Source organism: Musca autumnalis, unplaced genomic scaffold (assembly GCF_047663935.1).
Source record: "Musca autumnalis isolate F117 unplaced genomic scaffold, ASM4766393v1 scaffold_1, whole genome shotgun sequence".
Taxonomy (NCBI): Eukaryota; Metazoa; Arthropoda; class Insecta; order Diptera; family Muscidae; genus Musca; species Musca autumnalis.
This window is the reverse complement of record NW_027411644.1, coordinates 65,710,723-65,723,036: the sequence shown is the minus strand read 5'-3', so window position 1 is coordinate 65,723,036 and position 12,314 is coordinate 65,710,723. Positions and strand designations below refer to the sequence as shown.

The 12,314-nt window shown below is 36.2% G+C and overlaps 2 protein-coding genes across 8 annotated transcripts in view; both read right to left on the bottom strand.

The window, feature by feature from the left end:
• Positions 1-12,314, bottom strand: part of LOC141400236 (WD repeat-containing protein 3) — a 143,248-nt gene that overhangs the window by 69,551 nt on the left and 61,383 nt on the right. The window lies entirely within an intron of this gene.
• Rheb (Ras homolog enriched in brain) lies at positions 2,541-12,194 on the bottom strand. 7 transcript variants are annotated; one of them, XM_073979548.1, is made up of 8 exons: positions 12,163-12,184; positions 11,278-11,753; positions 10,631-11,215; positions 10,098-10,552; positions 9,779-9,850; positions 4,431-4,638; positions 3,507-3,636; positions 2,541-3,419 (listed from the first exon to the last, which is right to left on the bottom strand). In XM_073979548.1, the coding sequence occupies exons 4-8, from the start codon at positions 10,144-10,146 to the stop codon at positions 3,330-3,332; spliced, it is 549 nt and encodes a 182-aa protein (XP_073835649.1). In that variant the 5' UTR covers positions 10,147-10,552; positions 10,631-11,215; positions 11,278-11,753; positions 12,163-12,184; the 3' UTR covers positions 2,541-3,329. The 7 variants fall into 7 exon arrangements, with proteins under 7 accessions (XP_073835649.1, XP_073835616.1, XP_073835624.1 ...); XM_073979515.1 differs by having other exon boundaries at positions 11,278-11,764; positions 12,055-12,179; XM_073979523.1 differs by having other exon boundaries at positions 10,098-10,511; positions 11,278-11,764; positions 12,055-12,176.

Genomic DNA, 12,314 nt, shown 5'->3' with positions numbered 1-12,314 from the left:
GACTGACAAAAATGAACGGCCACACTGGCAAGCAACCGATTATTTGAACAAAACTGATCGTGTGTACCCCTATAGATTGTGGACTTGGCGGTTTTTTAGTTTCAAAAGAAAACTCGAAAATCGGCGAATAGTCGATTATAATTGATTTTCTGCGGTTATGAAAAAGTCGAAAATCGAGTTTTAAGACAACTGAAATAATAGGTCTGTACAATAACCCAAAAGTTTGTACAAATTTGCACAAACTTTTACAAAATGCTGTTCGATAACAAACTTGTAAAGTAAAAGAGAGCGAATTTGGAGACAACAGTGAGAGAATTTTGGAGAGCTTTGGAGAGCTTTGGAAAATTTTTCTTGTAAGAACTTGCAAGTTTGATCAGCTGATTTAAATTCGAATGTTTTGTGGCGGGCTTCTTGGCAAAAACATAAACAAACGTTTGGTTATTAAAATAAATAAAATAAAATTATTAAATAAATTATGGAAAACGATCATGTAAATAAAAGAACTTATTTTGTAGTTTGTGGTGACACTTTTTTATTTTATAATTTATTTATTCAATCTTTTCCGCCAACTTCTTCTTCAAATCACCTGACTTCTTGCAAGTTTTTGCAAATTCCATAACAATCTGCAAATTTTTAGCTTCGAGAGAGTAAAATTGTTGGAGAGACGTTACTGAGAACTTGCAAGTACTTTTCACTTGCGAAGTTATCGTACATACCTCATCGCAAGACCGAAAAATCGCATTTTTAGTCCTAAATCGAAAAGTCGAAAAATCGATTATTCCTTTCCATTAGGTGTGTCTTTTTACGTGATAATTTGTAATAATTATTACGAAATGTTACTAAATGCTGTCTTTTTACATAAAAGTTCGGTAAAAGGGAGCGAGGTTCTCTCACCATTTTGACAGTTGTTTGCTGAGAAATTGCTAAAAGTTACTGAAAGAATTTTTCCCAGCAACATTTAGCAAGTTCGACCAGCTGTTTTTAAATCATCTGCTAATGGTCAGCTGCTCCATTTTTATCTTATTTCTGTGGAAAAATATTTTCTCTGTTCCAGAACCTGCAAGAAGCTACTATTTTTGACTACGATAACATTTTTTCCTTTATGTTATCGGAAAAAATAGAAAAAATTAGTAAATTCTTGCAGTTCTGGAACAGACCAATTATAAATATTACAATTCAGCTATATTTATTGATTATTTTATAAATATTTTAATTATATTTTTATTTATTTTGCTTAAAATAGAAGAACTTTTTGGAGTTAGTTTTTCTTTCATGCATTGGCGCCATTGTTATTGTTTTGGTCATCAACTGATATCTTGCTAAAGTTAACTATTAGACCATCTGCTTTTTTACATGTATGACATCAGCTGTTCTTTATATTAGTATACACAGAGTGACAACATACATGTGAAAAAGCTGATGGCCGCCTAAGGCGGTATTGGGTATACTAATATACAGAACAGCTGATGTCATACATGTGAAAAAGCAGATGGTCTGATGGCGGCCTAACAGCGTGTTTTTGTAAAAAGTTTTTGCCCATTCGTTCGTCGATTTCATGAACGAAGACACAATTTGGTTTTCATAGCGGTTGACGTTTGTATTCGTGTGACAAGCAAATGAAAGCTTTTTATTTTCGTAATTTTTTTGGTTTTCGTAACAAAATCAGACGAACGAATACGTCAAAATTAAACGAATGGAAAAGACCCATCGTTTTGAATGAAAATTAAATAATTTGAGTAATAAATGACACAAAATACACGAAAACTGAAAGGGAATGCAATTTTATTTATTTCCATAGAAGCACACGCGTATATGTACATACATACGTTTCTTCATATTATCACAATTATTTTTGGACAAATTTGATTACATTTTTTTCTTATTTTTTGTTTGTCATCTGTTTATCGGGGTTGCCATCAAGTAACACATTTTACGTGCAGATGCCTAAGCAAAATTCACAAAATAAGTATCATGGAAACCCTGAAATATAAAAGCTTTTATGAAATAGACGAATGCTTTCAGATAAAAACGAATGGTTCGTAAAATTTTACAAGAACCAAATTTTGAACGTATGCGTTTTAGAACGAACGGTTCGTGTGAAAGGCAAGCATTTTTACAAAAACACCCTGTTAGTCTGTGCTTTGGGTATTCGACCAGCATGTATGTATGTATATGTCGAGCGGCTGCAGCAGTGATGATGTCTCGAAACGTCTTCTCCGCTACCTGAAGATCTTAAAGCTGAAAACACATACAACGTTTGAGTAAAGTTTTGTGTTGGACGTCGAGAAGAAAACAACAACAACAGGGCGACGCCGATACCAAAGTCCAGCGTTTATCTGTTTGTCGGCATATATTTCAAATGAATTTGAATTTTTCGGCATCATGCCCAACAGTGTAAAAAGCCCATCTTCCCATTATTCCTAACCTACACTGATTTCTTTTTTTCTATACCGTATCAATTATTGCAAAATCATGTTAATTAAGGGATATGGCCACACCTCAAACTGTCTGAGGGAAGTATTCTTGTATGGAAAAACTACTTTTAATTTAATGACTATTATTAACTTTTTATTGATATTTTTGTTTTGTTTTTTATTGTAAATTAAAATCTATATAAACGCCCTCTCTTTGTCTTTGCATATGTGTGTTTGTTTTGTTTGTTTCTTTTGTGTGTGTTTGAGTAAATACAACAGATACAAAGTTTTGTTTTAAGAAAAAATATTTAAAAAATTGGTAATAATAAAAAAATAACGATAGGATTGAAATAAAATTAATAAAAACTCAATATTTATTTCTAAACAAATATGGGTGTGGGGTGGGGGCAGGACAAAAAGAAAACCTAAAATAATAACTCATTACTTTGGACATTGAAATAAAAAGTGGGCTTGGGGAAGGGAGGATTACTTATGTTTAATTGCTTTTGATTTTGTTTAAATTGTTGATAATGGGGTTTAGTTATTGTTGTTGTTTTTGCTACTAAAAGCTAATCATATTTTAAAAAGAAAATTTATTTAAAAAAAAAAAAACAGAGTCGAGAATTTGTTGTTATTACATATTATGCTATAAACACTACATCTGAGAAAACAAATCCTTCTTTTTTATTGATTTGCCAATTTATTTTCTTGATTACTTCCTTTTTTTGCTTCTTTTGTTTATAATTTTTGCATTTGAGGCAAACAGCCATTGTTCATTTGTGTTGTTTTTGTATTTGAAATGATACGACATATGTGGACATATGTGGTGAATTGTTATTGTGTTGTTGTGACTTCTTTTGGTAGCCAGCCGCCTAGACTCATTTTTTAGATGATCCACAATGCAAAGGTAACAACTCACGAAATTATACAACTGCTCTTTTCCTGGGGATTGCCATTTTCATTTTCAATTAATAATAACAGCTGATGGAATATATCAGCAACAGACTAAAGGGAAATTGAAAAAAAAATAAGATTAATGATTTAGAATATATAATAATTAGAAAGAAATTTGAAATATGTGGCCTCTTTTACCTCATTTTGTTTAGCAGAAGTTTCTAAAAATGCAGCACGCCAAGATTCGGCTAATTTTCTACCTTCCTCTGTGGAAACGGTACGTTCTTGATGTAAATCAGTTTTATTGCCTACCAACACAACAGGTACACTACAAAATAAAAAAGTGATTAGTAATTTATTAATATTAATAATATTATTATTACAATTATTATTAATATTATTATTAAAATTATTATTAATATTATTATTAAAATTATTATTAATATTATTATTAATTTTATTGCACCGTGGTGCAATGGTATGCACGCCCGCCTTGCACGCAGAAGGTCGGGGGTTCGATTCCCCAGCCAAGCAACATCAAACATTTTTCAACGGTGGCAAAATACCCCTCAGTAATGTTGGCGACATTTCCTGAGTATTTCAGCCTTGAAAAACTTCTCCATAAGTGGTGTCTTAAGACACGCCGTTCGGACTCGGCGATAAACAGTAGGTCCCATATCATTGAGCTAGATATGAATCGGGGTGCACTCATTGATATGAGAGAAGTCTCCCTTGTCCCGTATGGGATGTTGTGGAACAATGTTTTTTTTTGTTTTTTATTATTAATATTATTATTAATATTATTATTATTAATATTATTACTAATATTATTATTAATATTATTATTAATATTATTATTAATATTATTATTAATATTATTATTATTATTATTATTATTATTATTATTATTATTATTATTATAATTATTATTATTATTATTGTTATTATTGCTATTATTATTATTATTATTATTATTATTATTATTATTATTATTATTATTATTATTATTATTATTATTATTATTATTATTATTATTATTATTATTAATTGTTATTATAAATATAATTTTTATTATAATTATTATTATTATTATTTTTTATTATTATTTTGGTTTGGACTTACTATTTCTTTCCCATAACATCTAATAATTTTTCATAAATAATTTTAATAACTTCAAACGATTTTTGACTGGTTATCGAATAGACCAGAACATAACCATGGAAATCCATACTATATTGTACTGGAAATATACTATATTCATCCTGGCCGGCGGTGTCCACAAGTTTAACGCCATAGTCTTGTGAATTAACACGCGTCACTTTTGTAAATGCTGTAAGAAAGAGAGAGAGAGAGAGAGTGAGAGAGATAAAATTTTAATAATCGGGGATAGTAGAGAGGAACAAATAACAAGTAAAAAGCGTTCGAGTAAAAAAATTCGACCGGACCTGAACTAGCATGGTGCCTTGCCAACAACTGGAAAAGAATGGCTGACTTCCATATCGTCAGTTGCTTGGCAAATGACTGCAAGTGTGTGAATGATTATGTGTCGTAGTACTTAACAACTGCGAAGCTACGTGTTTCAAAACGTCAAAAATACACATTTTTAACGCAGGTAAAAAGCAAACATATCGCACCTGTTCAAGAAGAGGGTAGTAACTCAAAATTTTGAAACTTTCACTCTTCATCAAAAAATTATACAAAATGATCAACTTCCAGCCCCCTTAAACTGCACATAATCGAACATTTTAAGCCATTATCTAAGGAACTATGGACTTTTACACGAAGAAAATTATACCGTCGTAATAGGGGTCGCGCGGACAACTATCGGTAACATGTGCTTAAGCTGCACTTTTGCGAAAAAAACTAAAATTTTGTGTCGGAATACACGTAAGAGTGGAGCGATATAGTCCATCCTCGAACTTGTATCAATGTTGTTGTAACAGCAAAGGTCTGATGAAGAAACGCTTTTGCTTTCGGGTCAATTCGACACAAAGAAGCCGCTGCCATGGCATTGTCCGCGGTACACGTCATCGGTACAAAATATAACCTTGCAGTATCTCCATAAACAAACGCCGCACGTCACACCTCGTGTTTTTGTTCAGCAACAGTCTTAGCAATATCAATGTGCAGTCTGAGCCATAGAAAGACAGGAGTTTTAGATGAACACCAGTCCAAGGTGGGTGGTGAACAGAACTAAAAATTTGAAAACAAATGCACGGTGAGATCAATCCTTGTCCTATAGGAATTTAGACGGCTGACGATCCTCTGTTGCTACAGATGAGGGATATACTCCGCATTCACTCCATAGTTGCTTATAGGATCTGCGACTGCATCCGTGTGAATGTTATTAACCTAGGGGTTCTCTCTTTTAACTGGCTGGACCTGTCTTTCTAGTTCATGAAGATCCCGTTGACATGTGTACGTGTACGATGGCTCTCACGGCAACACCCGAGCAAGTACTGCAACGAGAACATGCTATTGTGTTGCTGTACCGGAAGAATCTTCGACTCCTCATGCAGATGGTCCAACGAAGACATGTTGCAGTTCTAAGGGCGCCATTCTGACTGCTTTGAATATCTTTCCATCGTGACCACACTGTCATCGCAGACCAACCTATCGCGTTATATGTGGTCAACAAGGTTGCTTTATCTGCATCTCAAGTTCTGCCGGGTAGGGATTTGAGAAGCTTGTTCCTACATCTCAACTTGTCGCAGAAATCTGTAGCATGCGCGGACGACGTGAAAATGCTGTCGAATGTGAACCCTAGAATTTTGGGGTAGTTTGTGGTCGGAATTCTGATACTAAAGACCGTGATATTCAACTCTCTTCCACATGTGCCGCGTCCATGTGGCAAACAGAATTACCGTAGATTTAGAGGCGGATATTTGCATATTCCACGCATGGAAAAATATGGTAAGATCAAAAAAATAGGAGTTCAACCTTTCACAAATGACATCAGGGAAGGTACCTGACGCCAAGATTGTACAATCATTCGCATACGTTACGATCTTAATGCCGTTAAACAGTTTCGGAGATATCACCCCACCTTGAGGAACTATTTTCATTCTACGGGGCTTGGATTTCTTGTTCCTGAATTCAGCATACGACTGGCGTCCACACATATAATTGATTATTCAACGTTTCAAGCTTAGCCGGAGGATTGTCTGCTCAATATCCTCAAACAGCGTGGAGTGCTTGACAGTATCAAAGAATTTTAATAAGTCAAGCGCCACCATCACACGGTTTTCTATCAGACGGCTTTCTCTGGTTGAGTCCTCGACAAATATGTGCGGAGATGGCGTGTAGCGCTGTTGTCGTGCTGTGCTGCTTACGGAACCCATGCTGATGATTGGCAACTGGATCGCTATTGATATTTCTGACGCTGGGGAGATCTAAAGCCTCAAGGGTCTTTGCTACGGGTGACAAAAGCGAAATCTGTCTGAACGATTCACCTTTGCTGGCATCCTTGCCTGGTTTCAGTAGCGTCACCACCCTGTCCATTTTCCAGACTTCGGAAACGATGTGGATGGCTAGTAACAGGTTAAGAACTTTGGTGAGATGCTCGACCAAGGGTTTCAGCATTACCATGAAAATTCCATAAGGCTCAATGCTTTGTTGTTGTTGTAACAGCATAGAAACCTACGTAGAAGCATAGGTTTGATGCTGGGTTGGCAGCCGCTGGCCGAAACACTAAATTTTCGGGTCTATCCGGTACGAAAGAACCAGCTGCCGTGGGATGATTTTGCGTTCCTGATGTCACTCGCAACCGTACATACATTGTAAATTTTGGTGGTTTCTCATCGGCAGGGAGAGATCTAATGCGACGTAGTACTCTTCTCTTCGGCCAAACACTGTCGATTAAAATAACTTGCGCAACTCTTCGTAACGTCGCCTATCGTTCTTTCCAGGGTTCGAGAGTGACTTAACCATTGCCCACAATTCACTTAGTTCGGCTCCAATATTGCAACTTTTCAGATGATTTAGCCACTTGTCCCTCGTATGCTCATCGACCAACCTGTTAACTTCCAGTGTCAGCTCCCCGACTCTGGGGTCACTAGGGTTGGTACGACGGACGGAGCTCATCACGTTAATTGCTAACCCCGTCGTCTCTGCTGGGAAGTTTGTGGGCCGATTCCGTACAGCGAGGCGAGTCGTGTCGCCTTGCCAAATGCAATTTTTCGATTCCGTAAGGCAATATCGCCTGACGTCGTCAAATTTTGTCGCCGAAATGTTCATTTTCCGGCGACAACAAATTAGCTGTCGCCGTACATTTTTACTAACGAATAAAATAAAAATAAAAATAACTTGTTATCGACGATTATTTTCTATCGCTGTACGTAGTGCATTTTTTAAATTTTGTCACAGAGACGATAGACGACGCGACATGACTCGCCTCGCTGTACGGAATCGGCCCATTGGTCTCACTGCGGATATTCGCCCAGCAGGTATATGGCGAGCGGCTGCAGCAATGATGATGTCTCGGAATGTTCTTTCTATTAACCGAACAGCACAAGGTTTTGTCGGATCACTGAAGCGGTGACTAATGCACTCTCTAAAACCAGGCCAATTAGCTTTCCCATGATTGATGCCGCGTTCAGAGATGATAAATTCGGGCGGTCTGCTAATGGAGACAATTATGGGGAGATGGTCTGAGCCGAGAGAAACGACGGTTTGTCAGGTGACATCGTTTATCAGACCATGTGACACGATGTTTTTACTTGGCGAACTGTGAAACTCTCCTCTAATTCTGGTAGGGGTGTCCTCAATTAGAGTTATCAATCTGCTCAGCCAGCACTATGCACCTCTAGTCATTTCCGAGTACCGAATGCCACAACACATGATGTGCATTAAAATCCCCCAATACCAGACATTTACTACCTTCCAAAAGTGGGTTGGACCTTTAAGCTGGAGGACAGCTATTTATCGGCGGGATGTATACGTTCAGCAACTCTACCTCGACAGTTCAACACCTGACTGCTACCTCCATACATTCCATGTACGGGACATTAGGGTCAGGCTCAAGCGAGATAGGTCTGTGCGATCCTTCCTCAGTACGTTGTAACCATCACAAAACTACCGTGGGCTTTGAGATTGGTTTCCTGAAGTATCGGAGCCCATTACAATTAAATTGCAAAAAGGGTGCATTTTCAGCCCACATCTTCAAGGAACAGGGGCATTTCCTTCGCCGTTATGTTGCATGTAAGTTGTGTGGAAGCTATTTGCTCAGCTGAGGCTAGGCTATTAGCATTGAGGTTTATCTTTCCTTTCCCTTGATTATCACTCTTTATGGCTGAGAACTAAGAATAGTGCACAATTTTCCTCCCAAAATTATCCACTAGATCATCCTGTCTAGATATAAAGGGTCTATCGGCTTCGACCGCTTGAAATGATGTTCCTCCAAGTCTCTGATAAGCACACCTCTTTGTTCAAATAAGCTGGACAACCATACATTTCGGGAGGACATTCTTAAATGGAAAAAAGGATTTAAAAATTATCGAACACACAACATCGAGGCAGTTCAAAGTCGTTTCGATACAATTAACCTGCAGTTTTTGAAATGAATATACATACATATATATTAAATACCTCTGTCCGGGTTAGAATTATGATTTTCCACCCTCACAGACCCCAAATATGCCATAAAACCTTCAAAACGATGTAATAGTTGCGAATTCTTTGTGGTAGAGGAAGTTACAAGGTCAAGCAGATATGTAAATATAAAGTATTTAAAATGTAATAGAAAAGGGGGGCTCCTCCTAAAATGTATCATAAAGACAACCTTGTGTGTTACAATTTAAAACGAGTAGGAGAAACACGAAATCAAATCTACGAAAAATAATTTTCGCCAATAAAAGCTACCCATTTAATTTGTAATTGCATGAAGCAAAATATGTACTTTCCCACACACATTAAAGAAAAGCTAATGGAATGATCTTTTGGAACGCACATTACAGTATGAATACTCGTACAAGAGTATTTTGACATTATACAGGGTTATTATGTTTTAGCCTTGACATAAAAACAACTCCACATAACACACAGTATACAACACTCACTTCAATTGCAAAGTAGGTTAGAGGTCTCTTCAAGAAATACCTACATCGCAATACATTGCTTTAAGAATGAATCACTTTTTTGCTAAGGGAAATCTCCAGAATATGCTATTATTTGGTCTGTTCCTTTACTTTTAAAAATGGTAACAGTGGCAAAAATTTTAAAAGTGGTGAACTGGTCTCATATAAATTGTATGCTTTTTAAAGTAAAGGAAGTAAAGGAACACTTTGCAGGTTAAAAATGGTAAGAAATGGTAACCTGAGGCACGCAAAGGAACAGAGCTATTGTCTATAAAAACTGGGAATTTGCCATTAATACTACGCTGTTTTCTTTTTTTTTACTTCATGTTGGACACAGCGCCACCACACACACAAACATAGGGGCTACAGTATATTTTCATTAATGTTTATACTTACTATTTTCTATTGTGGGGTCATAGGAATCAACAAATTGTCCCTCAACAAACTGGATACTCAATGAAGATTTTCCTGTATTATAAACGAAAAAGGAAATTAATTAAAGGCTTAAGATTTGTATACAATAGTTAACAGCAACAACAACAACTAGACATAATAATTAATCAACATAAATAAATAAAACGCAAAAAGTAAAAACAACAAAAAATATAGTTGTTGGTAGCTCAGCAGGCAGGCAAGGCACACAAGAAAAGTCGACCCATTAGAGCAGACACATACATACGACAGACCGAGACCACAAAAGAAGTAGACTACTCACCCACGGATCTATAGCCCATCATTGCGATATTGCGTTCTTTTGGTGGCATCTTTATAATTATTATACTTTCTCGTTTAACTTTGATTTATTGTCCTTAATTAATTACTTAAATGTTGTAAGAAGTTAGTTATAGTCACTTGTTCTCTAGGCAATTCCAAATTAATATTAATTCAACTCTCTCGCTCTCAACGCACATCAAATTGTTCAAATATTCAACCTCACCTAATAAGTAGAGTTGTGTAGTTCCGCAACGAACTAGTTCCAAGGAACTATTCCGGACAAGGAACTATTGGAACTATGTCCGGCTCTTTCATTTATATAGTTCCTTTAGTTCATATAGTTCCAGCCGTGCATATAATTCCTTTCATTTATATAAGCTGTGTCTTTTTACGTGATAATTAGTAATAATTATTACTAATGTTGCAGATTTTGACAGTTGTATAAAAGAAAAGTTGCTGAAAAAATGTTTCAGCAACATTTAGTAAGTAAAAAGACACCCTATAATTAATTTTCTTTATTTAATCCACACTCACTTCGATCTTTCACGTTCGGTTCCCTCATCATTCAGATTCGGCCACATTGTTACATAAACGTAAATCACATTCTCGTTACATCGATGCAATCATGGTACAAATACACAGGTAGCCGCATCGGCAATTGTTGGCAACATAATAGGCTGTTTATATTATAAGTTTTTGTCGGGTTAACCTTCCTTTTGAGGATTTGTTTGAAATATAAGCAATGGAATTGACATTTGAAACCCAGTGGGTTTGTTAAATCCGGTTATATATAAACGTACTATAAGATGTCAAAATTTGACATCAGTTCAATGCAGTTGACACATTATGTTACCATCAGCTGGCATGATAATGCTACCTGTATTATTGTACCATGGATGCAATTTATTAATTTCTTGTCAATTCATCTGTTGCGGAGGTTTGCGAACACCGTCACACAAATCCTCAACACAAAAATCTGTCACGCATTTGCACCAAACCCTTTGCATGTTTTCCAGACGTCGAAGATTTAAATATTAAACATAGCGCTTCTATGGGTTGGCATTGGCATATTCTTAGCCAAAACAATGACCAATATGCATGCCGATATAGTCCGATCGTCTGAAAAGAAAGATTTGTTTAAATACAAAGTTTGTTTTCTATGTTGTTCGCCTTTAACTTACCAACAAATATCCATTGTGAATGGTCATTTGGCTGCAAAATAATATCCCAGCAAAAAGTTTGCATCCACGGAAGCAGTTAAATCACTGGTGCAAGTGTCACGAAGTGCTTCTTTTTCTATGAATTCCTCAGTGAATTTTACAAGGGAGCGCGCAGAAAGGAAGCACTCCATTTTGCTTCCGCAGCACGCAGTTAGGAAGCAATCCATTTTGCTTCCGCAGCACGCAGCTAGGAAGCACTCCATTTTTACAATTTTTACCACTTTTACGAGTTTTGCGTTCCCGTACACAAAATTTGTATGAAAATCGTTTACGACTTTTACCACTTTGTAAAGTACGGGAACAGGCCATTAATAAGACATTTTAATTTTATTCTTATAGGCCGTTTATATATAACAAGGTTAACCCAGTGGGTCTGGGTTTCAAATGTCATTTCCATTGTATATACTTCAAACAAATCCTCATAAAGAAGGTTAACCCTGCAAAAAAACTATAATATAAACGCCGTATTACTTTAATTTCATTTGTTGAATGAAAATTGAATTTTTTATCGTTTATACATAAACGTGCTTGTTGGATGTAATCCAAATGTGAGGAAAAGGATTGCCTTTTTCATTAGTCCACTGGAAGCGCATCCATGCATGTAATGAAATCCTCACTCCAACTTGCACCACTTCCATTTTTTTTTGCTGGGTATTTTCATTTATTATTCCACATATCAGTGTGGGGGTGGCAGATGGTGTAGTTTTCTACCATGAATCCATTGATGGTGCGGCTTACCATGATTTGGAGGGTCTGAATGGCAATTATATACATTTATTTTGAGTTATTAAAACAATAAAATTCCTCACAGCAGGAATAGACTTAAATGTGTCTGTCTTTATTTACATTTGGTCAGCTGTCATAGAACAGTTGTCAAAGCAATGTATGTCAGTAACCACCCGTACTAAAAAGTACTACCTCTAGCGACAAACGTTCCATCCCTGAATGTCGACGTATGGGAGAGAGGCTTTACGCCATGTTTGAAATATAAAAAAGTG